The sequence below is a fragment of the Pseudomyrmex gracilis genome, unplaced genomic scaffold, assembly GCF_002006095.1.
Source record: "Pseudomyrmex gracilis isolate BER0280 unplaced genomic scaffold, ASM200609v1 scaffold_10, whole genome shotgun sequence".
Taxonomy (NCBI): Eukaryota; Metazoa; Arthropoda; class Insecta; order Hymenoptera; family Formicidae; genus Pseudomyrmex; species Pseudomyrmex gracilis.
This window is the reverse complement of record NW_018020594.1, coordinates 424,504-451,199: the sequence shown is the minus strand read 5'-3', so window position 1 is coordinate 451,199 and position 26,696 is coordinate 424,504. Positions and strand designations below refer to the sequence as shown.

Sequence of the window (26,696 nt, the reverse complement as noted above, 5' to 3'; positions counted from 1 at the left end):
AATATATATATGTATATTACGAAAGAACATTTTATTGAATCTATATTGCAAAAAGAAGTAGCTGTTAATTAACGCGTTAATGTCAAGCGAATATCGCAAGGTAGGACTTATTGGCGATCACAACGCAACGATCACGTGGTAGTGTTCTCTCTCGCTTTTTTTATTCTGATCATCGTAATCGGCAATGAAATGTTTCTCGTGATCAATTGTAATGTAAATTGAGCGTGCGTGACTTGGTGCTTATATTGATAGTTATATCATTGTTTCTGCTTTCTATATATCTGATTGTCATGGAGAGGTGCAGGATGAGAAAAATGTCGACTTCGAGTTTCAAAACTGGACAAAATTTCGGGGAAAAAAATGAACATGCTCGGCCGAAATCTGAGAATTAATGCAGATCTTTGTTGTTAAAATTGCAAGAAGATAAGATGCGGTGAAGGAGAGACACATTTGAGCGCAGTGACGTAAAGGAGAAAAGAAATGGAAGAAAAAGAAGAAAGTCGATAATAACAAACAATAAAAGAAAAGTAAGAGAATTATTTGTCAGATTAGAAGAACAACTTTTGTGTCACTGTGCGGTAGTATCAGTACAAATTTTAAAAGCGCGTGCAACATGTAAGTAAATAAATATTACTAATATTGCTATCTCACGGTCGACATTTTTCTTCTCGTTACGTCACAATCGCAGTTTTCAAAATTTCTAGTCCCATGCGCGCGAAAATTAATTCGCCGAGATAACAATTGTGAATTAAAAAGGTGTTCTCGCAAGCGTTGAGGTGGAATATATAATTAAACGGCCAAATACATTATAGTGTAATAATATAGTAATATTATATTATTATGTGATAGAAAATTACTCTCTCTTTCTCTCTCTCTCTCTCTCTTTCTCTCACTCTTTCTTTCTCTCTCTCTCTCTCTCTTTATCTATCTTTTAGCAATGGAGCCGATCAATCGTCCTTCGTCATCTTTGTACCGCGCCGATAAAAATGTTTCTTCTCGCATCCTTGTTCATGCGCGAATCGATGAGATGTTCCATTTTTCAGAACGTGTTTAGATTTCTTCGATCTGATTTTATCGTCAATATTTTATTTCTTCGACTTCTCGTAGCGTAAACGCGACGATTGACCGGTATGATATTGAAAGAACACACACAGTGTGTTCTGATCATGATAATTTTATCAGTTTATATGAAAGAATCTTTTTACTCTTTCTATTGTTATACACGTTATATATGTTTGTTAGACAAATTGAAGGAACGAATTTGTTCTTTTCCACAGTCCCAGTGTTTTATTCGCCTCTCGTGTCCTGACCGAAAGCGCAAGATTTGCTCATTTTGTTTTTTCTTTACAACTTGCTTTTTTCCCTTTTATCTCCAAATTGTTCCGATAATTGTTTTCTCTTGCTTCATTTAATTTTATATATTTCGAGATTAAAATTTCGGTCATGGTGCTATAATATCTGTATATACATTTATATAAAGAACGTTGGCATAAATATATATATATATTAATATCGTTACTATTAATGACATTTTATTGCAGCTGAAAACATTATGTTACTGCTCCTCCTTCATTATTATTATCAATATTATCGATATGTTTATTGTCGTTATTGCTATCATTATTATTATAACTATTATTGCATTTTTAATTTTAGTATTAATATAGATATTATTGCATTGATTGTGTACTTATTATTGATTACAATCTATATATCGATATTGTTTCGTCAACGAACGCTGTTTAAGTCAAGTGAAAAAAAAGTTAGAATAATAAGAGAATTCAGACAGTTTTCGAAATATTTCTACGTATTCTCTCTCGGCGCGCCCGCAGCTGCTAAGATTACATAGTGATCGTTTTTTTTTTTTTTTTCACTCACTATCAGTGTCTCTCTCTTTCTCTCTCTTTCCTGTTTTGTTCTTCTCACTCTTGTTTTCACGTACATACATTATACATATCTGTTCTTTTTGGTACATTAAAACGCAGTGGTCGACGTATAAATAGCGAACGCTATACTTTTTACAGTATTGTAAAATATATTTTCCTAAAGAAAAAACTTACAAACACTTTTTTTTAATAAGTAAGTTTTATACATTAAAAGTAATAACATCACTTTGATTTGAATACACACACAGAACAAAACCTTCATTAGACATCTGTTAGATATATCGCACGGAGCTTTTGATGTCTAATAGACGTATAATGGAGTTTTTATTCTGTGTGGGATATACATTTGAATAAATATACATACACGTTCACTTGAGTATCCAATTGCTATCAATTTGGCGGCATATTCTTTTCACTTTGCTTACTGAAAATAAATATTTAAAATTTGCTTACATACTGATACAAAATATTCTCTGTCAAAGAAATAAAGGATCAAATAAAGGTTTTTATTTTTGTGCATAAATGAATTGACTTGTAAAAAGTATTTGTTTTTGCTATTTACACACTTGCTCGCTACTGTATATATGTGCATATAAAGTTTATTACAGCGTCGTTCACTTTCTCGATTGCGGAGATTCAGTGAAATTAAATTCCCATAAATCCTTTTTTTTTTTGACAAATTCTTTTTCTAATTAATATAGAGCCTTATAATTGTATTAAAAAACTATTTGAAGTTTAAAGTAAAACTTAAATTGCACACCGCAATTCAATTGCAATTAAAATATATACACTTTATTGATGTAAAATTTTTCACTTATTTAATTTATTTGAACAAGTTGGAATATTGTTGAGACTTAACATTTTTAATTAAGAGAAAGTGTGCGACATATGAGATAATCTTACATATGCACATTATTAACAAAAACATCGGTGACAGAAAGAATAACAGTAACGAGGACGATGTCGGCGTGCCAAGGGAGGCGGGAGAATTAATCGTAAAAAAATATGTATAAAATATATAAACAAAGATATAATGATATTAAGGATAAAAACTAACTACAACAAAAATGACTGCTCTATACTGCTAAAGTACAAATGTTTTCATTTAGTTGTTTTATAAGATGATATTGATTCGTTAGAGTTTATGGATCCGCGTTTAAGTCTCGCATTTTCCACCGGACGCGACCGTTTCACACTTGGCTCTTATAATAAAATTCGCATATGGAATGTTATGCGAGACTGAGAATTCAGATGACTGCACTTGGAGCGCTAAATGCGAGACATAAATGCGGAACTAAATTTATAGCGCGCGTCGGTGTGGATATAGGCATAGAAATAGAGCGTACAGCCCGACGCGCGTACGCGTATATGTATAATATCTGTATTTATTTGTTAATCTCTCTGAACGTGTGGCATTTATGTCAAAAGCCACGTATGTTTATACAGGATGTCACAGAAATCTCGTGTAATCGTTTGTTTGTTTGTTTGTTTTTTTTTTTCAATCACATGTATAAAAGATTTTATTTTTTATTTCATGTTTGTATTTCTATGTGATAAAATTATGAAATTAATAATAAAATCGTCACGTTACAATGTGTGTGGAATATAAAAAATGTCCAAAATAAGAACTAATTAGAATTATACTTTTTTTTAAATCTTTTTCTGACTACTTAAAATTGTAATTTACATTTTTTAATTTCCGATCAAAGCGTGTTGTATGATTTAATATCGATCGGAGTCTCAGACATTTTTTATTTGACACTTGCAAAAATTTGGTTGATGACTTAAACGAATTACAATTGAGAGAAAACTAGCTCTCTAATTTTCTGAGATATTCTGTATATATATATAAAGCACGCACACATACACGCATATCACATAACATATTCTTCTACTAGTATATCTGAACGCATACTATACATCCTCTCCATTTCACGTCCATTTCGCGAAGCTATATAGTAATAATGATGTACGATTTTTGTCTTGCTGACAATCAGAATCGCGGTAGCGTTCACACAGCGACATTCCACGACGCGAACAACACTCTCTCTTTTCATTCATGTATTATATAATAAAATGCGGACTTCTTTCTGTATCAGAAATCTAGGGCGAGCATTATAGGAATTATATTTAGAAACAAATTTATGAACAGAGATATTTGATTTAAATTATTCGTATAAATTATATATGTTTATCTTATTGTATTTTCTCCCTCTTGTTGTTTGTTTGCTTGTTATTTTTTCTTTGTCTCGTAGTAAGATATAGCGTTCTAATATAAACGGCGTTAAAATATAAACGCACACATACAACAATCGTCAGTTTTCATTAAATGACGTGGTCGTTTATGCGAATATACTCATGTTGTTTGTCATTCGTCATCCGTTTTCTTCGTTATCCCAACTGTTGAAATCACGAGGAACTGAAAATTCTCTTGTTAAACTTGTATTCGATCGCTTGCAAAATACGAGAGATATCTTGTGCCAATTACAAGACTAATCATTAATTACTATTGTCTGTTAAGTAATTGAGAACGAGAGAAAAGCAACGAGACGATCAGATACTTATTACTTTTCTCTTAAAAACATATAAAAAAAAAAAAACAAAACAAAACAAAACAAAACTTGCGCGTGGCAGAGTTATTTTAACGCATATCTTTTTTAATGTGCATTTAAAGAGAAGTTTGTATAGAGAGAAAAAGATTATATATATAAATAAATATAAACTCTTAAATTATATGCAGCGCGATGAATCTATTTAAGTAAACGCACATATCGAAGTACATATAACATACGTATATACCTTTTAAGGCCGTATCGATGTTTGATCGTCCATGGAAGTGTATAAACAAAACACAAAAATTTAATCTCCGTCATAACAATAGCGTAACACGGCAATAAAGCGCGATTATACGAGCACATCTTTTTTTTTTCTTTTTCTTTTTTTATTATATAAAAGTTATTTTTTTCATATTGTGGCAATATTCTTGAATGCAACAAAATAAAATATGCAAAAATATTATAGAAAAGTGTTATACAATATATATATAAAAATTGTTCGCTCCAACGTAAAGTTGATTTTATTCCATCAATTGATAATTCTTCCCAGTCCGCGAAAAATTTACAATATATAATTCAAGTAGGTGTAAAAAAAAGAGAAATAGATGAGAGAAAAAAGTAAATTGTTGTTATTAATATTGATCTTCTCGATGTCGCAGAGCGAGTTTGCGTTTTGTTGTAGCGGAAGCGTTTTGTAAATTGTGATTCACACGTGAAATTCTATACATTGTGTCAAACTTTTCCAAGAAATCTGATGGAGAGAATGTAGTTTGCGAAAATCCTTGCCGATTTGTGTCAATAATGAGAGAGCGTACGGATTTCTTGTAATATTACCTCCCATTAACGATCGTTACTTGCGTATGTCGTTACAATATTTATGCATCGAAACCGTTACTGGTTGTTAAAAAAAGTTTACGACTTGAAATCTCTTCGAAATCAATATATTTGAATGTGTCTGTTGTAAAAGTATAGGCAAATGCAAGTGCACCTCCAAACTCTCTCTTCTTCGCGGAGATTTAGCAAAGAGAGATCCGAAAAAAATCCTGATAAACTTATAGAAAGTATGAAGTAATGTATACAGATATATGCGGTAAAAGAAACAACAACACGAAATGGATACACGTATCGCGCTTCTTTTGTATTACGATATGACGCGTTATAAATATATACATATATATATATATTTCATTGTTGAGTTTACGACAAGATCTAGGTGTGTAAGAATTATACGAATCCATATCTCTCTCTACCATTAAGTTCACCATTATCATATATATATATATATATACATATATATATTTAAATAATATATTGTATTATATGACAATCTTTTCACACATCTTTCCCTTTCCACTTCCAATTTACCCTGTCTCTCTTTTTCCCTTTTTCCTCATCATCTCTTACTCATCCTTCCGAAACGTATATCATCCTTCTCGGAAAAAAGGTGTACTTTTTCACATAAAAGGCATTGCCAAAAAATAAATATGGGGTTGGAAGATTGAAAATTGGAAAATATTTACTTGTGTGTGTCTCTTGCCTACATCCAGACATTTTCCGTCTATTTTTATTGACTGATATAGTATATCGCTTCTTCTTTCTCAAAATAGAAAGACTTTAGAATACAAAGTGCAGTAAAATTACAATACGTATCTTCGACTCAATACAAATTACACTTCTTACACTTTATACAAGGGAGAACAGCAAGAGTACGAAAGATTACATATAAATTACGTAATAATAATACATATAATTATATTGATGCGACTTTCCAGAATATGTTTACAGAATATTATCGTATTAATTGTCTATACGGACACGCATATACATTCACGTGTGCATATTAGGTAAAGCCTCTATTTAGGTTGTTTCTCTTTTTTTTTTTTTATTAGCATGCTCTAGAAAAGTATGTATTATCACCTTGTCTTAAATTATAAATGACTTTGTGGCGCAAGTATACTTTCTTTCTTTGTATAATTAAATTTCATAAAATTATAACATTTCAGTTTCTATTTCTTTTAAATATGGTAATAAATCACCGAGCGAATTTATATAATAATCTGGAATAAGATCGCGCTCTTCTTGACGATCAGATTGTTTCAATTTTTCAAGATCTGACTGACTAGTTACTCCCGTCAAAACTAACAGAGTCGTGAAACCCCAACGAGAGCCGAAGAGTATATCGGTGTTACATCGATCACCGATCATTAGCGTGCGTTTCGGATCAATATTTGATTGATTCATCAACATTTTAGCCATATATTCATCCGGTTTTCCCATAACAACAGCTTTTCTCTCTGAACAGCTTTCTATGCACCTGACTAGACTTCCTGTACCTGCATAAAAATTAAGATATTTATATCGTTTTTATCGATATCATTTATCTATATCGTTTACAGATATCTATATCGTGATTACATGGAGATAAGATTTATCTCATTGGTCTTACCAGGTATAACGACATTGTCTGAAACAGGAAATCGTTCATCCATATTGGTGCCGATAAAATGTACATTGGGATCATATAAATATGTAGCTGCTTTTGTCATCTTAGGATAGCTAAAATGTTCATCAAAACCGACTATAACCGCGCCTATTTCAGGATCCTTGTCAAAAACAGAATACGGGTTGGTTTGCTCAATCACATCTGGTCCTATTCCACAATGTGAAATATTAACTTGCTCCAATTCCTTCCCAATCGCTGTGCAAAAACAAGTAGTAAAATAGAATCGAATAGAACTTGAATTAAATGTTTTATAATACATGATTATGTAACACACTTATTGTATCTTTACCTTCTGTACCAATAATATAAACTTTCTTGTTAAAACCTAGACTTTGAAGGTAACGAGCTGACAAATTAGAAGTGCACAATATATCATCCTTAGTTGCCTCAAACTTCAAGGCTTTGCATTTTTCCGCCAACTCTTCACGAGTCTTTGTGCTATTGTTAGTCACGTAGAAAACTTGTTTCCCGAGCTTGCGAAGCAGATTTATAACATCCGACGAATACGGCAATGGTGTCATGTGCATCCATAGTACCCCTAAAAGAAAGATCTGCAAAACTATCATACAATCATATTCGTATATGATTTTTTCACTCACCGTCACAATCGGTTAATACAGTATCAAATGAATTAATTAATTTCCTAATGTCCTCTTGACTCAAAGACTGTATTTGTATTGCGGACATTGTTACTTGTTAAAAATCTAAATAGTATCAGAAACAAGTTATCACGTATCAGAAAAAATCAGTAAAAATATCAAAATGATTAATTAACGTTTGCAATACCTATAAATACTTGTGTCAAACGTGACTATTTTTTAGTTATTACTTTAATAATCTCACGTTCGGTGGTTCGGTTATGGATCACAGCAGACTCACACTCACACTGTCTGTTACGCCAGTAGTGACCAGTCTGTTTCAGTAATCTCAATGTCAAATCAAGATCAGCTGAGAACAAGACAGGAATCTTGCTGTCACTTTTGTTTTGCAACTATTGTGCTGCCATCTTTTAGAATTCCGTGAGAAACTAAGTCTGATGTATGAAATAATGAAATCAATAAATATACAGTCAAGCCAAAGTAAAGCCAATCACAAGTTTAGTGAACTTAGTTTTGATTGGTCACACTCCAATCTGGTCCTACTAACTGTTATAACATCAAATCACATTCTAATCTACGCAAATTCCTAATCCATATAACAGTTTAATACTAGTCTCAGATTGGCTTTTGCTCCTCCCGAAAAGGGACGTGCGCCATATAAGTAAAGAAGAAGAAGTTAATATACTAGACTAGACGATTACGGTAAAATATACATCGAGTTTTACCACATTCGTCAATTTGACAAATATTTGAAAAAAAAAACGATTTCTCCGTTTTTATTTTTAATTTCTTTAATATGTAAATAGTTAATTGACAAAAACAGCTTTTAGATTTTTATTATTTCCAACTTTTGTTTATAAAATAAAATTGTTTTAGAACATCTTTTTTTAAATAATTTTTTCGTCTCACTTTATATAGACTGTCAAATGCAGTAATGTTTACTGTTTCTGTATTAAAAAAAATATAACACACATACATTCACACGCTTACACACATATGGATTTAGTATGAAGAAGCTGTGGCATCGAGCGTTGAAATCTATGAGCATAACAAAAAAATATAAGACAATAAAAAACGCCCGAAATAATATAATATTCCGTGTAATGTGTGTAAAACTCTCTCTAAAAAAGCTAGACTTAACAAAGACTGTGAAAAATTTTACGACAAAGTTTTTAGTGAACACACACTAGAAAATTTTTGATAAATAAAATAATATAGTTTCTATAATAAAATACACAAGAATAATTTAGATAAAATCCTTACGTGTAAGAAATTCAAATTGAGAAAATTTCTAGACATCACTTATTTGGCAGGTTTTATTCTCTCTCTCTCTCTCTCTCTCTCTCTTCAGCTAATAGAACCTGTATATAATATCATCATGATGTAAACAGTTTTAACTGCTTTTCATATATATAAATATATGACACGTGATTTGATACTGACTTGCCGAGCTCTCTGATCTTAGCGAGATTTAACCACGAACAAAGTAGACGCAAATAAGTTAACGCGAGGATAAAGGAGTTCAGTTATCAATCCATCGGTGAAGTGCGAGAAGCTAGTCCACAATTGCAATCTACAATCTTTTAATTTATATTGCAATTTCTTGTTTATAGTGTTTTTGATCTCCGGACTTTACTCAAATTAAATGAGCCTGCGCGTTTGTTTTGAGTTTTTGCGTTGTGAATTTTAAGAAATTACTCTGACTTGTATCAATAATAAATTATTATACAAAAAGAGAAAGAGAAAAAGAGAGAGAGAGAGAGAGAGAGAGAGAGAGAGAGAGAGAGAGAGAGAAAGAGTATGTGTTTAGTAATAATCCTGTATGAAAAGGCAAATAAAAATTATATTGAGTCGAAAAATTATTTACCATTTTACGAATTTCGCAATAATTAGAGTTATTAATTTATAAAGATTCGCAAAAATGAGCGAATAAAGAGATAGAGACAGTTCATTGCTCAATTTGCTGTATACCTGAAGGACTTTTCGACTCAGTACTACCTGTTCTACCTGTCTACAAGAAGTAATATATGTTATTTGTACAGGTAATTAAATTTCCGAAGGACGAGAAGAATTAAGAAAGTAAGGAATAGAAAATCTACAAGTAAATAATCTGGATATGAAATGAAAAGATCATTAAAAAAACAACGGATTTGCTCTGATAGTTTCTCAAAATGCAAAATTGACAAGAATATCAAAAAATGTTTAAAACATGAAAATGTTTCATCAATAGTAAAGACAGGTAAAAAAAAATTTTTTTAAGACTAAAACAACACAAGTACCATAACATTACAGCAGTTAGAATTTTCTGACTCTTCTCTTCACTTAATAATATAACTATTACTTACATGTGTTATATTACACTTACATTGTTGAATATATATACTCAGCAAACACAAAGTAACAGTTGCGTAACATTAATGTTATAATTTCTCACTCAACAATGTAACTGCTACGTACAAGGCATGTTACACTGCAGTTACATCGTTGAGTGGGAAATTATAACATTAATGTTACGTTACTGTTACTTTGTGTTTGCTGTATATATATACGTATAAAAATTCAATAATTTTACATATATCAGTTTCCACAAAATGTAAGGACACCCGTTGCACAACTAATAAGTATGACTCACGTTTGTGCACGTTGCGATGGGGAAGCAGGGGCCCTGATTCTAGACAATAAAGTTGTTTGATGATGGCACAACGCGCGATTTGAGACACCGCAGACGGTCGAGAACACGATTTTAAAGTCACGAAAAGTATACACCGTTTACACAAGAATAGATAATAAAATTGAGATGTTTCAAGAAATATCTTCCGAGATAATCCTTATCGGAAAAAATGCGCGGATCTATTCTTTAAAGTAAATTAAAAAAAAAAAAGAAGAGATTCTTATCTTTATGTACTAAAGTTTAGAAACTCGATATGCGCACGTGTGTAGTACGCTTAACAAGTTGCATCTCTTCTTTTCGTAATGTTTCTGCGTAACCAGGGCAAACAATGCGCTTCCGCAGCGACTTACACGGGACAAAGAATTGCCGGACGAGTATTCAGAAGTGACTCAAATGCGCACGTATACACCGCAGTGTAAGTGTGTTGGATCTGTGTATGTATACGGATTCTGCGTGTGTGTAGTGTAATACTATAATGCAACGCTGCTATCAATACAATCGCGTCCGTTATCTTACATAGAATTCCTTTGGCTTGTCTACGACAATTATATTGTTTGTGACTCGTGCACTTGTAGTTTTTAATTCAGTTAGATCGATTTTAATGTAACAATATATCTTTTCAAATGTAAGATATTATGCGGACATTCCACACATTCCGTTGTTGTGTTTTCTTTTTTCGGCAAACATTCAAGTTCGGTTAAAAAAAAAATGCCGATCTATATATCTTACAAAATTCTGTTGCTTTAGCGACAAATGTACGAGGTTTTACATATTCGTAATTTTATACGCGTTACCATTTGTGTGTATTCAGCTGCTTTGACATAGCTTCGCGTAAATTTCTTGCAGACGCAACACACATAAAATATGCGAAAAAGTGACTTTTTTAAAAATATTTATAAATAGGTTAATGCAAAGGATTCATAAGATTCAAAAGTGATGACGCGAAAGTCAATTTAAAATTAAAAAAATAGTAAAGTTTATAAACTCAAAATTCGTTCTTTTTTAAATCAGATAATAATAAAACAAAAACTGGTTTTTAGATAAAATAACATTTCTTAAATCCATTGACAATTTTTTTGACTAATAAAATCTAGCTCTCAAGCTTTTATTTTTTACACTTATTTTAATTGTCTCAAAAGAGCGATGCGATTTCTAACCGACGAAACTGAAACTACTCCAATACATTAATCCAATCGTGATAAAAATGCATCTCCATCATACGCGATGTTACGTGTCGAAGCTATCGCATATTCCACGGAAAGTGCGTTTGTGTGTGTAACGTACACGCCCGATCGGGCTTTCCTTACAGAAACGACACTCTCGCATTCTCGAAGCTCTTTCGCAGGCCCCACATGTTCTCGAGACTCCCGAGATAATGTAACGTAGCGGAGAGTCAGTTCGCTCGCAGACGCGCGCAACGCCGGTTGAGGATTTTAGAGACCGCGCGCTCTTTGTTTTATATCGTCGTGACCAACTTCCAATCGCGCAATTTCCAATGTGCCGAACGTACTGAGGTCGAAGTTTTGAAATTTCGTATTTAATGGCGAATATATGAGATAAATGTGAGTGTAACCGCTGTGTAAAAAAAAGATATACACGTAATTTTTGTTCGTGTGTCATCTCAGTCAACTATTTGACTTGATTTTCGATAGAAAAGTAACTTAAATCTTTTTTCTGTAATTGCTTTGAAATGTCTCTCTTAAATGTCGATCGTGTGTCGATGATGGTAATTTAAGTAGAGAATCTAGTGTCACGTCACAATGCGTCACAGTCATTGTCCCTTGATGCAGAAGAGGAAAAGTGAAAGGACCTCGTGTGCTTTCCGATCTGACGTGCGAGAGACTCCGAAGTCCGTGTTATAACACGGCGAATACGCGCAATAAAGTCAACAATTAAAGGTCTTCGTACATCTCGTTTTGAATTGTCATGTCGTATCCAAGCAAAATAACGGTCCTTAAAAGAAAAAAAAATAAAAACTAACGTCCATAAATGTATTTTTACATTAATCGCGCACATATATGTTTTCACACACACACACGTTTTCCGCAAAAATTACTTTTGACATTTAATGCTCATTTGTGTCATTATACAGTAAGCAAACTACGCGACATTACTTTATCGACTTTCTACTTAAATGTTTCGACAAATCTTTGACACGTCATTTTTTTTTTTTTTAACTTTTTCATCAATTTGTAGAGAGATAAGCGGTATCTCTGAGAAAACTCATTTTTTGTAGTACACAACACCGGTATATAAGACTAGTCCGTGTCCTATCAATTGGATTTTATCACACTTTACTCGCTGCTGGTTCCCATTAATGCATGACGTCGGGCACGCACCAGTGCTTATGCGCTTACGTATACACACACCTAAATTATAGAGCGTGCCACCACGGTGCAACGATCGATGACATCAGTATTCCGTAACGAGTGCAAGGAGAGAAAAAAAAAAAAACAATAGCAAGTAGCTCGATAAGCGTACAGTAGTTATAATCGCGCTCTGTGCGTGATGTGTTTTTTTTTTTTTTTTTTTTTAAATCCAGTTATTTAATTAATTCTGTGGTTTCTACAGTTTTCTATCTCAAACGACACAGAATACGCGTTTAACATGAGTAAAATTCCACGAACTTACGCTTCTTGTCCGATCTCGACGCAAAGCTTAATCGAAACAAAGATATTTTTGAGCAACGTAAGAAAATCCAATTCTTTGGTTAAATGTAAGTCACGTAATAAAATTAGAGCACTTATAAGTTTTCTTTGCTCGCACGTAAAGAAAGAATTGTTTCCGTGTTTCGTGTCTAAAATACATGTGCAGTAATACGCCCTTGTTCGTTCAAGTGTTCGCGAATTTGCTAAAACGGCGGAATTTTTTTTTCTGCTTCGGCGCGCACTTAACGAATGCTGAAAGAATTAATCAGCTTCTTTCTAAACGTTCTTCGAGCGAATGACTGTTCGTTTTGTGATTTAAGAGAGCACTGTGCATCTCGTCTTCGCGGGCGAGCGATTTTTTTGCCTCTCCGTCGACTTTCACGTTCGCGAGAGCGCACGAGGAAGCCGGCGCGCAAAAAGGGGGCATTGACACGGCGGAAGCCATTAGGAGTAATTATGCCTTATGACATTATCAAATCGATCGCGCACCTGGCGTGCTTTTTTTTTTTTTTTTAAATCCGGGAGAAGCAGCATCGCGTAGCGTCGCGCGAGTACACGTACTCGTTTTAACGATCGCACGAGTCCTGACAAATGCATTCCGACGAATTAACTTTAAATGACCCGCGGGAGAGGCGCAACTCGGTGCCCCCGCGAAGCACAGCACGTGGCGCTCAAACCCCAACTTGAGTAAACTTTTGAACGCGTATTCTATTTTAGAAACTCACACAATCCGTTCTGTTCCGATATTTCGCGGCGTGTGTACGTATATACACGATATCGAGAACATTTACGAGTCAATCTCTCTCTCTCCATTTGACGAATGTTGTAACGATGTTTTTAACTCAATTGATCTCAATTTTCATGACAAAGTGTGTGGTATAAAGATTGATGAAACTTAATTACAAACGTTGTTCTCAGTAAACTTTTTCTTTTCTCATCACAACTGTTTAATATTTCTATTGCAAATTTCTGCAGTGAACACCGATAACAATTAAGTTAAATATTAATATTTATGCATTATGTTCGAGCGTAGTAACGTCAGATCGGTTTGCGAATTCGCGAAATCCAGATTAGAGTTAAGAATATTTTGACACGACCGGCTATTTCGAACGTGACCGTCGAGAGCGGGAGACCAATATACGTTTATATTTAGATTTTAGTCCAAAGTTATTAACCTTTGCCTTCGTCAAAATGTATATATAAATATATGTAACACACACACGGTTTTACATGACAATTTTTACAATACGTATTCAATCGAGGGGATCTATGCTGTTTACGAAGAACGTATATACGTGCGTAAAAATCGAACACGTGTGTTATTTCTGTGTTATCGATACTTATCACAAATATCATCATAAAATTTAACACAAACATGCTTAAAAATAAAACACACTTGTCAATATTATCTCCTGAATATCATAATAAAGTCATTATTGCACGTTTGTACAAACAACATAAATTTCAACAAATTACATTCGAAAATAAAAAAATATTAAAAAAACTATTTGTTTAGAAAATTGTTTTAGAATTAGAGAAATACTTTTTTTTTTTATCAATATCGAGTTTGCATAGAAGGTTTTTTTTGAGAATTTTATCCTCCCATTTTCACGCCACATAAATAACACGTTATCGCAGAGAAAGGCACGTGAACTTAATGATACGTTATTTCACAGACAGGAAATACCTCTTATTGCGCTCCATCATCGCCGACTGCGACAGAGTCGCTTAATATGAAATTGAGATAACAAGCACATTTTATTCACACAGGCGCCATGAATAAGACGGAATGCAGCATTGTCCTGAACACAGGGACGTCCTCCTCGTCCTCGAGTGTGATTCATTCTCATATTCCGGTGCCCAGAATATCAACCGCGATCAAGGCTCAAGAGAGATGTCCTCCAAATCGAAGAGGATCCTTCGACAAATTCTGTCGCGTACCGGGCAGCGTAGCCGCGAAAACCGCGTCCTTCGAGAAGCTCGACGCTTCTGTACAGTCAAGATCACGCACCAACAACACCAACAACAATAACCATCACAATCATCCCTCACTGTCGATTTCCAGCATCGAAGTGCGGAATTCTGACGCTTCCGTCGTACAATTAAGATCACGTAACAATCATCATCAGAATCATCATCAGTTGTCGACTTCTAGCATCGAAGTACGAAATTCCGACGAGAAGCCGACACCTGCGAGCTCTCACAGAACAAACGTCGTCGAGTTCAATAGGAGTAACAGTTTCTTAGAGAATAAATGGAAAACGAAATATGAAGAGTCAGAGAAGAAGCGGAAGCTGTTGTTGCAGAAGATCGAAGCTGGTAACAAATATATATGTATACATTATATTACAAAAAATTATAAATTACATTTTTCCAAGTTGAACTTAATCCTTTGTAGACCGACATGGGTCTCCCAGACCCACTCTAAAATTACGCATCAATGTCTTTAGTAAAAATTAGTTTTTTGAACGTTTATATCTTTTAAACTACTAGACAATTTTTTTAATTTGTTTTTTTTTGTCGACGCAGAATCGTTCAAGCTTTTAATTAAAAAAAAAATATATAAAATTGAAAAATATTAATTTTTCGCGGAGGTGTTTAATTTTAAAGTCGCGTGAGTTTCACAGATCCGGTCATTCCACAAAGGGTTAATTAAATTTTTACACTTTAAAAATTAAATTTGCACACACTAAACTAAACTAAAAATTTAGTTCTCTTTTATCTATATCTTATCTTCTCTAGTTTTTTTTTCTCTTGAGTTTCCTTATTTTTCTCGTATTTTTTTAAACTATGGAAAGTTACTTTAACAATTGTTTTCATATTGTGGTTGATGATAAAACGTTGATCTTTCTTCTTTTTCCGATCTCTCTTTTGTGGTGTCTCGGCACGATAAGCCGGTCGGCTGTTACAGTCGTTGACTTTTGATAAAACTTTTCTTCGACACAAAAACTCACATATAAGTAACGGAAAGTGCGCAAGACGCACCACACGATTATAGTTTACGAACAATAATTGGCTGAGAATGCGCAGTCGATTATCTTGTCGTGTCGTGATTCATTTATGCATGTAAAATGACGACAATGACGCTCTATTAGTCACACTGTGTTTGTACATACACGATTGAATTATAAATTGACGCGGACAAGAAGCGTCGTCGGACCAGCTTGTACGTGATTTATTGTTCTTAAAACAAATGTATAGAGATCGATCAACGATCGATCGATCAAATTTAATGTACGAAAAGAGCAAGCGTTGAAATAAGAAAGTTTAACTGTCGTCTGGACGCAAGACATGTCCCAGACCGTTCTCAAAATCGTTTAAACACGACTCGGGTAATTAAGAGGCAAAGTGCCTCATAAGTAGTTTATGCATAATGCATAACGCAACGCGTCAGACTTCTTACGATTGATCAAGGATGTTTAAAAATAATATTTAAAATACGTCGAAAAAACATACAAAACAAAGAAGAGAAACGAGCAATTAGTAATAAGGTTGAAAACTAAGTCAGATTTTGCGAGATATTAAAAAAAAAATCAACGCTACTTTTTTCATTCACACGTAATAATCCGCATATAACGCGAAGTTTTTTGTTTTTCTAATCAATTATTTCAGAATAAAAAAGCGAGTGTGTATGCGCGTGTATAAAATATATCTTGTTTTATATTTTTCTCATACATCGAATCGTCAACAGACAGCAGACTCATATGATATATGAGAATACGAATTCTCTTAGAAACGAACGATGACATCATCGAATGTCTCTCAAGTATTCTATGTACTATGTTACGTGACCTTAATCTGGTAGTCGGATATCGACATGATCGCGGTATTTGACAACTGACTCATTCTTTATTTCACACACTGTGGTCAGTAACTACACAGATAAAAAATTATAATAAAAATATTATAATTTATAAAAAAATTTATATACGTATAATATATGTATAAAATTTATGGTTTTTTCCTCTATATCGATCGCACAATTTTTTACAGGGAATAAGGAAAATGCAGAGTTGGAGAAAAAGTCGCAACAACTGCAAGAAGAAAACGTCTCGTTGCAACTACAAGTTCAGGAAAAAGAGCAAAAGTTACAAAAGTTGCGAACAGGTGCGTAGTTAATTTGGAAATTACAACACATATTGAATTTTTTATAATATTTTCCCAACTTTTATGCGTATTTGTTGATTTCTTATAGTTTCGGAAGCTCTCTGCAAAGAATACGAACAATTGAAAAATCAATATGACGTGGAGACGAATGCGATGCACAAAGCAATGCAACAAGCATCTCAGGTAACGATTTAATCCTCAAACAGCGAATGGTTTTAGCAATGTGCAAGGCAGAATTGTCCAAACAGACCCGTAGCGAAATATTATTGAAAACGTGATTCGTGACGGGCTGGTGGTAAAAAAATGAGGGTACGCCAATGTTTACATAGTTTGAACGATTACGACTTAGAAGCGACATGGATCTGGTGTGTCCGCCACGTCTTAAATTTTTGAACTATATCAAGAATCGTGATATTGTTGATGAAATAAAAATTAATTTATTAGATTCTATCAAATCTAATAAATTACAATGAAATAAATAATATCGAATAAATAACACGTACACGTTCAGAAATACACAAAATTTTGTTACAGTGGTACCGACAAAATCGCGAGCTCAAGCGACAGTCCCAACTCATGGCGCAAAAGTTGATGCATAACAATCCGCAAGAATTGTTAGACGAACGATCGTTGCCGTTTTACACGTCCGACGAAGTAGACTCGAATACCGAAGATCTGGATCAGTTAAGACAAACTGTAAAAGGTCAGTAGAATTGATTTTGTTGATTATTGATACATTTGTCACTTTATAATGCAATTATTTACCAAACGAATTTTAAAAAATACAAGTTTTATAATATTAATTGTGTGTTAAAAATACAACGTACTTGACTCATTTCCAGAGTTGTGCGGCGACATAGCGCAACTTCAAACGCAACTTCATTCCGCGCGGCTTCAAGAATTCGAAGCACAAGAACAGGTAACACAACTGACTACGCAGCTAGAGGAGGAAAGAACTCTTCGACAAAAAGGTAAATATTTCTAATCTCGTCGCACGTGAAATGAGAGTGATACTAAACCGATAATTGTTTCTGTCGCAGGCGAGGAGAAAATTAAGGAAATGAAAATGTACAAAGAAAATATGGAGAGAGTCACAAAAAAGGTAGCTGAAGAGGTGAGGATCTTGAAAACGCAATGCGATCACGAGAGAGAAAACGCAAAAATTCTCCAGAGAGAAGCCGAAAGGGTGTGTTTTTATCACTATCTTCCACAAAACGTATATATATATAAATTTAATTATCACAGTTTACATAAGAATCTTCTATTTTATAATTAATAAACAAATGTTGTCTAGAAACTTACCCGGAGAGATTAAAGTTATCTATAGAAAATTCTTGACACGCGGTATTTACGAAACGGAACGATAAGACGGTTTAATCTGTTGGTATATGGAATTCCTCGAATACCACGACGCTAAGTACAAATTATTTACAGGCTCAAAAAGAACGGAACGTCTTAGCGCACCAAAGTGCTCTTCTTATGGCCGACGTTGGAGACGATCCAAATGGTAGATTATTAACTGTTCTACAAGAAGTTGAATCGTTGAAGAGATTGCTAGAGGAAGAACAGCAGAAGCATGCTCTCCAAGTGCAGATGTTACAGGAGAAACTAGAAGAGAAAGAGTCAAATGTAGAATTTGAGATCGTCGAGGAAAAGCTGAAGCTCGCTGAATGCGATTTGGAGCTAGTTCTTCAACGAGCCGAAAGAGCAGAGAAATTGGTGGAAGAGCTACAAGAGGTTGTGCAAAGCCTGAAGCAAAAAGTCAGCGAGTTAGAAGAGAAAGCGTCGAGACCACCGCCGCCGCCATTACCACCACCTCCACCGTTAATACCACTGTTCGGAGCCGGTCAATCGTCGATAAAATTGCTGACCAGAGAAAAACTGACCTCGGAGCATACGGCTGTAAGTGATATGGAAAAGATGCTTGGCCTTACGCCGAAGAAAACACCTGCAGTTGCGCAACAATCCGGTACATATATATACGTATATATAAAATTATCTATTCTCTTATCTGTTACATACTTCGATGTTCAATTGTGATATCAATCTTGTTTACTATGTAAAACAGTAAATGAGTGAAACTTACACATACCCATATACTTTCAGCTATCGACGACGTTATAAATCAAATTAAAGGCGGACGTTATACGTTAAAGCATACAGATGTAAGTAGATAAATGAAAATAGATGTGTCTTAAAGCTTTCAAACATCGCTTAAATTTTCTGGTGTATTTTAGAGGTCTTTTTTTTGGAAACATTTGAGTGTGTGTTATTTCAGAGAGTAAATCATTTCTTTTTCTTTTTAACTTTTTTTGGAGGATATTTGAACGAGATGTTGATTTTAGAAACAAAGAGAAGAGGAGCGGAAAAAACGGCAAGAAGCGGAGAATGCGTCACCGGCAGTTTCCGAGATGTTAAATATTCTCGGTACTATGAAACGAAGAGCCAAACCAACAAGGCAACCGCTTAAATTTTCAGACGCGACTTCGTAGCAATCAAAAAGGGAGTTGTCTAAGTAATAAACAAACTTCAACAAAATTATTGAGTCTCAAGCGACTAAATAATTTATATGTTGATTTGATATGTTGATTACTTTACAATATATATATGTATATATACATATATAGTTTGTGTATTATATATGTACACATGTATATATACATATATAGTTTGTGTATTATATATGTACACATATATATTATACATATACAATATATATGTGTACTATATACTCTATGTATATATACTATACATATATGTTAATTTTTGTTAATTTATATGCATAACTGGTCACCTAGATCTATCTTGCTCAATCTAAAAACATGTACGAAATTTATATATTCCATTATAAATTTTTATACAGCTGTTACTGTCTGAAGATGAAGTCTGATATAGAATCGACGGATTGACTATGGAAACTGTTATATGTTAAGAAACTGTTACACCTTAAGATTAAAAAAAAATAAGAGTAAAAAAAAAGAGTGAGAAATATAGGCGTATAGAGAAACAGTTTGTAGCAATTATGAAGCATTGTGTAAAAGATGTATTATAAAAAGCTTACTCCACATGCTATCACGATTACACATTGTCGTTCGCAGGAATTACAAAAATTTGTTTTCTCTGAAAAGCACATTTTTCATTCTTATTACACATTAAAGGACCAAGCGAAAACTCCATCGCGCATGTTCTGCCAATGTAATTATATTTTAATATACTTATCAAATTTATTGAGAAAATTGATTCTGTATTTTTTGTAATATTAATGGCAATTTGGAAGCTTCAAAAAGGAGTACTCGTCTATAAGGTGTCATTTCATCATCTCTCTCAGTCCATTTTCCAGATAAGCCACTATCTGCTTCTTCTTCAACGGAGAATTCAAAACTAACAGTTGCATCTTCCGCAAAAATCTCTTCTTCTGGATTGCTCCATAATACAGACGGCACATTATCGATATTTTTCTTCTTGTTTTTTGTATTCTCGATTTTCTTGTCATCTGATTTGTATAATTTACATATAAATATGTAATACGAGAAATTAAAGGGCATGTTCCTGTTATTGGCACGTTCCACTTCGGAAATTAAATGTTCAAGAAGGGGCACTGAGATTTTGGCAGGAATGTTGACGAATCTCTCGTTAATAAGCAAACCCAACTGTTCCGCGTCATTTCCCAATAAATTATTTATCATGGTGTTAGCCGCATCTGTCGCATGCTCATCCGCTAACTGCTTCAATAAATCTCTAAGTTGTTGTATACATGGAATATTCTGAAACAAAGAATTTTATCTTTTGTTTATAAGAACTGAAAAAAACTTTGTTAAAATAGCTTTTGATTAGTAACAATGACAAGTCACACAATATTTTATCAATATATCAGTTACCTGTTTATCCGAAATGTTGATAACAGTTGTAACACCAAATACATCATTAACCTCATCATCATTATCCTCATCTTCACTTTCATTCTCATCAGTAGCTTGTTTAATAACAGATCCTACATAATTTTGAGATATTATTAAATCTGTAAGTCCACCTAAATCAATATGTGCTTTGAGAAAAAGTTGTTTCAACAAGGTTTTGATTCCATGATAATCAGGATCCTGTGCATTACGACCTTCAAAATCTATTTGGATCTCCACTGCCTGTAAATAAATATTTTTCTGCATCACACATCTTTATTACATTATTGAACAAAAGTCAGATATAATTATAGTAGCTCATAATCAGATACGCAAAAATATCAAATTATGAAAATATATAGTTACTATTCTAACTTTTATTTTTAATCTTTATCACATAAAGATATATGACTTATTTATGTAAAACAACCTAATAATTATCATTATATAAAACACAACTTTGTTGCTCAATATGACATAACACACAAACATGTAAGAGATTTTTATTTTAAACTATCACAGATATAAATTTTACCACAAAACAGTTTTTTTTAAAGTTATTTTTAAAATATATATCGTGAATTTATTCTCATATAAAAACAGGTATTCAAAACTATAGATGTACATGCTAATCTTATTATCGTATTATTACAATGAACCGACTATTCCTGGAAGTCAGATAATTAACTGTCAGATAATTCGCGCTAAAATAACAAACAAATAAATCACTTAGCGCAAAAAGTTATCATTTTGATTTATTACTTTGACATTTTACGATGTTGTCGCAATTGCGAAGCAATTTAAATCACAATTAAAACCTATTCACTATAATAAGAAGCGACCACATGGTTCCGAGTTGAGGTTAATTAACCCGGTATCATGATGTATTTTATCGTAAACTATAAACAAATATTTCTTACTTCTTGTTCCTCATCCTCACTGTTAGACAACGACGAAGAAACAGGATCTGTATCGGCATCGAGTACTTTTGCCTGAATCTCACGCTTCTTCACCGGTGCGGACATTTCCACTATGCTTCACCAATCCACAACCCAAGTTGAACTACGTCTCACTGCCTCAACAATTGTGTCAGACTGATCGGAATGTCGGAACCACGTGATAATTCAAAAGGAGTGGCCTGATCAGAGAGAAGCCTGAGAGCGACCAGGTCCATAAGAGAATGTGTAATCACTTTTCCGCCCCGTAAACTAGCGCATGTCCACGGGTGGTACACATTGGAACTACGCAGACAGTCCACGAGCGACACGTCGGTGCGCTATGTCCACAGCGTGCGGTTCTATTCTGTGCTATGTGCACGAGTTTAAATGGTCAAATTCACGCTTTCGAATATACTCACACACTTAAAGAAAGTGACCATTTAAACTCGTGCACATAGCACAGAATAGAACCGCACGCTGTGGACATAGCGCACCGACGTGTCGCTCGTGGACTGTCTGCGTAGTTCCAATGTGTACCACCCGTGGACATGCGCTAGTTTACGGGGCGGAAAAGTGATTACACAGTATCTTATGCTCTCTGCTTATCAGAGAGAAGCCTGAGAGCGGCCAGGCAGAAACACGCGCAGAAATAAAAGTAAAATTAAGAAATTCGATAATTTTAAAGTTGCAAGAAAATGTTAACTCTGTGTATTTAAAGTGATTTACAGAAGTATATAAAAAATTATATCGACATGTTTACAGATAGAAAAAAACAATAAAGAAATGCGAAGAAGATTTCAACGCGAGTCGTTGAATGGCGCCACTAGCCGTAACTGACGACTTACTTCACAGTCGTCACAGTGAAGCGGAAAAAAACCATTTCCGTTCTCGTTTAAACAGTTGCTCATTGCGCGTGGTAATTTATGCGTCGAGTTCTAACGCTTGCGTGAATGGGGAAACAATTAGGATATTAGACAACGCGGGAAATCGAGACCGCAACCGCTTCAAGTGTGAGAAGTTAAATAAAGGTAAATTTTATACTTGGAGATAAACAAGATCGAAACAATTGACATTTTTCTATTAGTAATTATATATTTTGCGTTATTATATATATTTTACAAATAAATAACATTCGACTATTTCCGATTAAGTATCAATCGTGATTGGTCAATTTTAATTAATTTTGCTAAACGACTAAATCATTTAGTTAGTTTCAATAGAATAATCGGCCAATTAAGTTAAGAGAAAGATGACAAAACTGGTTCCGACCGACTTTTATTCGTGAATTACTCGCTCCGTCATGATTCTTATCGTAAAACTGTCAAATCTTTATATTGAAATATATTTGAAACTCAATATTTAAAAAAATTCATCTGTCCGCGATTACTGAATAGATGAGAATACAAATGTAGTTAGATCAATGATTTTTAGAAAAATGATAATAGAACGTTTATAAGAATATAATTTCAATATTTACAGAAAGTAGAGAAAATAATAGCTAAACAAATGTGTGTGCGCGTCTTAGAAAGAAAAATCTATACTTTGTGTAGCGTTTCTCTTTACAACAAAATATCTTATATCTACTTCGACAGTAGAAAACAACAACACTAAGAAAATCTGAGATATGTGCAGATTTGCAAAAAATTGAGGAAAAAACAGAGGTCCATAGTCTCGTAGTATCGTAAAAATTGTTTCTTTTTCTTATTCTCTTCAATGTTTACGGTGTATATTACATCGATTAGTAGAGAGAAGAATCTCGAATGTCGAGAGATCGTTCGAGAATAACGATTCTCGATCGGCGAGCGGAAATCGGACGCGGGAAAATTCAAATTTTCCGATCACGTGCGGGGAAGCGTGTCGCGTCGCGGGCGCGCCGTTGTTGGCGCTGCAACGCCGAAATTCGATTAAAGTTCTCGCGCATGGGCCGAAGGAAATGTCGTTTTCTCGAATTTCCCGGAGTCTGTCAGGTGGCACCACGGCGTACGTTGGGTCCGGACGCTACGCGAGCGACCGTACTACGACAACACGGGGGAGAGAGGAGCCAGTGCTCTTTGTAGGTTATCGAAAGCACGTCCCAGGCGTAGAACACTTGCCCCGTTGAACGTAGACAGCGACAATTGACCGACACTGATCACCAACAACCGCCGCCGTCAGTCCTTTTTGTCCGTGCTCTCCCGTGACGTTTAGTGAGTGCTTTGAGCTGTGGCGGGCGGTGAGATGGCTGTCACTCTCTCTCTCTCTCTCTCTCTCTCTCTTTCTCTCTTACCCTCATTCTGGTTTTCTTTTCCTGTCTTCTTTTTCTTCTTCTCTTTATCTTTCTCCTTCTTTCTTTCTTTTTCTTTCTATCTCTCTCCTCTTCTCATTTTTTTAGTTTTAATTTTCTCTTCCTCTGATGTTCCATTCTCGGACGGATCGAGAGCGTCGTCACCTGCAAAGCGCGAACGTGGTTTTTTTTTTCGATAGCGCAATGAGACACGGCAAGGGCCACTTTCGCGAGACATTGGCACTGGAAATTGGACCGTATCGAACGTGGGGACGACGTCTCGCGATCGAGCGCAGAGCTGTTGTTGTTTCCTTCTAGATGTTTTCTCAGCTGAATAGATGTTTCGACTGCCCACTCGATACACCTGGTCCGGATCCACGAGGGGATGCTACGCACACGACTCTTGCGTACTACGCGCGTACTACATACGTACACCATACACACACACACATACACACACATATGTACACGCGACTGCAACATGCTTCTGGTTCTTGGCTGTGTTCGGTGTTTCTTAGCGCTGTTCTAGCATAGCAATCTCACCTGCCTTGAACTGTCTACTTTATGTTCTCGTTTCCTGCATCTATATTGGAAACGCTCGGTCTCCTGCGAGGTGTTTGTATCGACGAGTTCGGAACACTCAAAGCTCGATTTTCGAAGCTCCGGGGAGAGAGAGAGAGATAGAGAGAGAGAGCTATTCTCTCTTTCTTCTGCCTCTGTTGTGATATTTGTTAGGTAGTGATTTTACGTGTTATTTTTACGCGCGAAATCGCGCACAACTTGTCACGTACATATATGGCTCTGTATATTTATGGAATGTCTGCTTATACAAACTGAATTTGCGACGAATGTCTATGTAAGTGATCGATCAAGTGACCTCGTCAAATCCAAGTTTTGTGCGTCTCACAGTAAAGAATCAAAAATAATAAAATAAAACCAGTAGAAGTATCATTTGTTTATGTGTACTAGGTTAATTATATATACGCAGAAAAAAGAAGTAGACGAAATAATTATCGGCGCACGCAAGAAAGAAATGAGCCGACGTTTATTTCCCGAGCGTAAAAATGCAGATAAAACAGATAAAAAAAAACTATTTCTTATAGATATGAGAATTTCGTTTAAGACGCGTTAAGAACAATGTACAACGATTACCTGTTTAACGCGCCGTTCTACAATATATATTCCGCGATATATCGCGCGCTCTAAGTCGCGTTATATATATAATGTACATCGCAAGCGCGTGTAAGCTGCGTTTAATCACATTTTCACGTTCGAATTTATATCGAGTTGCCGTGTTCCCTAAGAGAAAAAAGACACAAGGTTGAGAGAAAAAACGAAACACGTGTTGTTTGTAGTGTATTGAAAATAATTTTAAAACGCGATTGAAGAAAATTTAGAAGAAATATTATACTTTAAAAGAGCTCGCTCGTAATACGTGAACAAGAAAACTGCTCGAGGAAAAATGTGGGATCATGTGAGATTATATATGGGTCGGGGGGGGGGGTATGTGGTTTTATATGATCATATAAGATTTCATTTAAGTTTGGATGTGATTTTTTTTTCATGTAATCGTGGAAAATCAAATCCAAAATTTAGCGCGATCTGATCACTTTATATATAAATTTTATACAATCATGTGTTTCTATTTTTTTTTTCGGGCGATTTAACGTTTCATCGATTTGCGTTAAAATCAAGAGCTAACTGCCAAATTGTTTGTAAGATCATTTCGACTTTAACGTAACATCGCGTAAATCGTAGACAATCGAGCGCACAACACAGCGCGGTGCGTCAGGGATGATACTCGCTATGTCGGTACTTTTTTCTGTGTCCCCACCCTTCGTTCATACGCGAAAACGCTTTTTCCGGCCTTTCGAAGCGCCACACGTTCTACGAACGAAATTAAGCCATATGGCTACATCGTAGGGGCGTGCTGAGGCCGATGCGCCGCGCAACTGGTTGATTTATCGGTGCTTTCGCGTAGCGAAAACTAGCGAGAGGACCGAATTGGATTACGGCGCGTGCACAAATTGCTTTATTCAAATGCAATTTAAGGTCGCGCGCGTCTTCCGCAGACTGCAAAGAGGGCCGTCTACGTAAACGGGGACGGCGCTTTTTCCCTTCACTTCTTGCTCCTTTTCTTTATTTTTCTTATCGCGCGAGATCGTTCGCGCGTATAACCGTTCGGGATGCATAATGACGAGTAATTTTGGCGGGACGAGTTACAAATGATCGGCTAAACGATATTTCCGATGTGTATAAATTTCGCGTTGCCGCGATAACGTGCGATGAGCGAGGCTCTTGTTTTTAACGTTCGTGATGACAGGTTAAAGACGAAACGCTCCTTCGCGTTCGATCTTGTTTCAAAAAGAGAGTCTTTTTTTACGACCGTTCGAACAACTTGAGAAATTGCATGAGTAGATAATTTTCTATATAACTTTTTTTCTATCAAGCTTTTGTTTTTATATTTCATGAAATTTTCGTGCTGTTTTGCTTGTTTACAGATTAAAGTTTTTCACGCTTAGATTTGTTCTCAAAGCAATCGCGACGCTCTACGTTAAAAACGCGATAACAAGTTTCTCAGTGATTAATACGAAGTTTACTTTTTTTTTTTAGCGCGATGCCCAATTTTT

At 34.8% G+C, this 26,696-nt stretch overlaps 4 protein-coding genes across 7 annotated transcripts in view; 2 read left to right on the top strand and 2 right to left on the bottom strand.

Annotated features, from left to right (window-relative positions):
- Nucleotides 1-5,956: 5,956 nt before the first annotated feature.
- LOC109862956 (glycerol-3-phosphate phosphatase) lies at nt 5,957-8,056 on the bottom strand. Of its 3 annotated transcripts, none has more exons than XM_020443126.1 (5): nt 7,731-8,056; nt 7,544-7,648; nt 7,234-7,503; nt 6,888-7,139; nt 5,957-6,774 (listed from the first exon to the last, which is right to left on the bottom strand). In XM_020443126.1, the coding sequence occupies exons 2-5, from the start codon at nt 7,629-7,631 to the stop codon at nt 6,431-6,433; spliced, it is 954 nt and encodes a 317-aa protein (XP_020298715.1). In that variant the 5' UTR covers nt 7,632-7,648; nt 7,731-8,056; the 3' UTR covers nt 5,957-6,430. The 3 variants fall into 3 exon arrangements, with proteins under 3 accessions (XP_020298715.1, XP_020298724.1, XP_020298730.1); XM_020443135.1 differs by having other exon boundaries at nt 7,234-7,482; nt 7,731-8,047; XM_020443141.1 differs by lacking the exon at nt 7,731-8,056 and having other exon boundaries at nt 7,234-7,495; nt 7,544-7,631.
- A 1,462-nt stretch (nt 8,057-9,518) lies between these two features.
- Nucleotides 9,519-19,556, top strand: LOC109862945 (shootin-1). Of its 2 annotated transcripts, none has more exons than XM_020443114.1 (10): nt 9,519-9,782; nt 14,633-15,181; nt 16,856-16,969; nt 17,058-17,152; nt 17,504-17,672; nt 17,812-17,940; nt 18,010-18,155; nt 18,404-18,938; nt 19,076-19,134; nt 19,315-19,556. In XM_020443114.1, exons 1-10 carry the CDS (start codon nt 9,665-9,667, stop codon nt 19,459-19,461), a joined length of 2,061 nt encoding a protein of 686 aa, XP_020298703.1. In that variant the 5' UTR covers nt 9,519-9,664; the 3' UTR covers nt 19,462-19,556. The 2 variants fall into 2 exon arrangements, with proteins under 2 accessions (XP_020298703.1, XP_020298708.1); XM_020443119.1 differs by lacking the exon at nt 9,519-9,782 and adding an exon at nt 11,362-11,776.
- A 119-nt stretch (nt 19,557-19,675) lies between these two features.
- On the bottom strand, nt 19,676-22,042 carry LOC109862506 (protein BCCIP homolog). The gene is made up of 3 exons (XM_020442583.1): nt 21,786-22,042; nt 20,848-21,108; nt 19,676-20,733 (listed from the first exon to the last, which is right to left on the bottom strand). The coding sequence occupies exons 1-3, from the start codon at nt 21,888-21,890 to the stop codon at nt 20,194-20,196; spliced, it is 906 nt and encodes a 301-aa protein (XP_020298172.1). The 5' UTR covers nt 21,891-22,042; the 3' UTR covers nt 19,676-20,193.
- Nucleotides 22,043-22,458: 416 nt separating this feature from the next.
- The window catches only part of LOC109862718 (protein Skeletor, isoforms B/C), a 54,826-nt gene continuing 50,588 nt past the window's right edge, over nt 22,459-26,696 (top strand). Inside the window, exon 1 of the mRNA XM_020442856.1 lies at nt 22,459-22,831. The gene's annotated coding sequence lies outside the window, so the exon portion shown is untranslated. The remainder of the gene's footprint in view (nt 22,832-26,696) is intronic.

Coding starts and splice junctions, on each gene's coding strand:
- LOC109862956 (XM_020443126.1), bottom strand. CDS start 7,631: ATGTCCGCAATACAAATACAGTCTTTGAGTCAAGAGGACATTAGGAAA. Junction 7,140..7,233: donor TTATATTATTGGTACAGAAG/GTAAAGATACAA, acceptor GTTTTTGCACAG/CGATTGGGAAGGAATTGGAG. Junction 6,775..6,887: donor AGACAATGTCGTTATACCTG/GTAAGACCAATG, acceptor ATTTTTATGCAG/GTACAGGAAGTCTAGTCAGG.
- LOC109862945 (XM_020443114.1), top strand. CDS start 9,665: ATGAAAAGATCATTAAAAAAACAACGGATTTGCTCTGATAGTTTCTCA. Junction 9,783..14,632: donor TTCATCAATAGTAAAGACAG/GTAAAAAAAAAT, acceptor TTATTCACACAG/GCGCCATGAATAAGACGGAA. Junction 16,970..17,057: donor GTTACAAAAGTTGCGAACAG/GTGCGTAGTTAA, acceptor GATTTCTTATAG/TTTCGGAAGCTCTCTGCAAA.
- LOC109862506 (XM_020442583.1), bottom strand. CDS start 21,890: ATGTCCGCACCGGTGAAGAAGCGTGAGATTCAGGCAAAAGTACTCGAT. Junction 21,109..21,785: donor GTGAGGATGAGGAACAAGAA/GTAAGAAATATT, acceptor ATTTATTTACAG/GCAGTGGAGATCCAAATAGA. Junction 20,734..20,847: donor TCAACATTTCGGATAAACAG/GTAACTGATATA, acceptor TCTTTGTTTCAG/AATATTCCATGTATACAACA.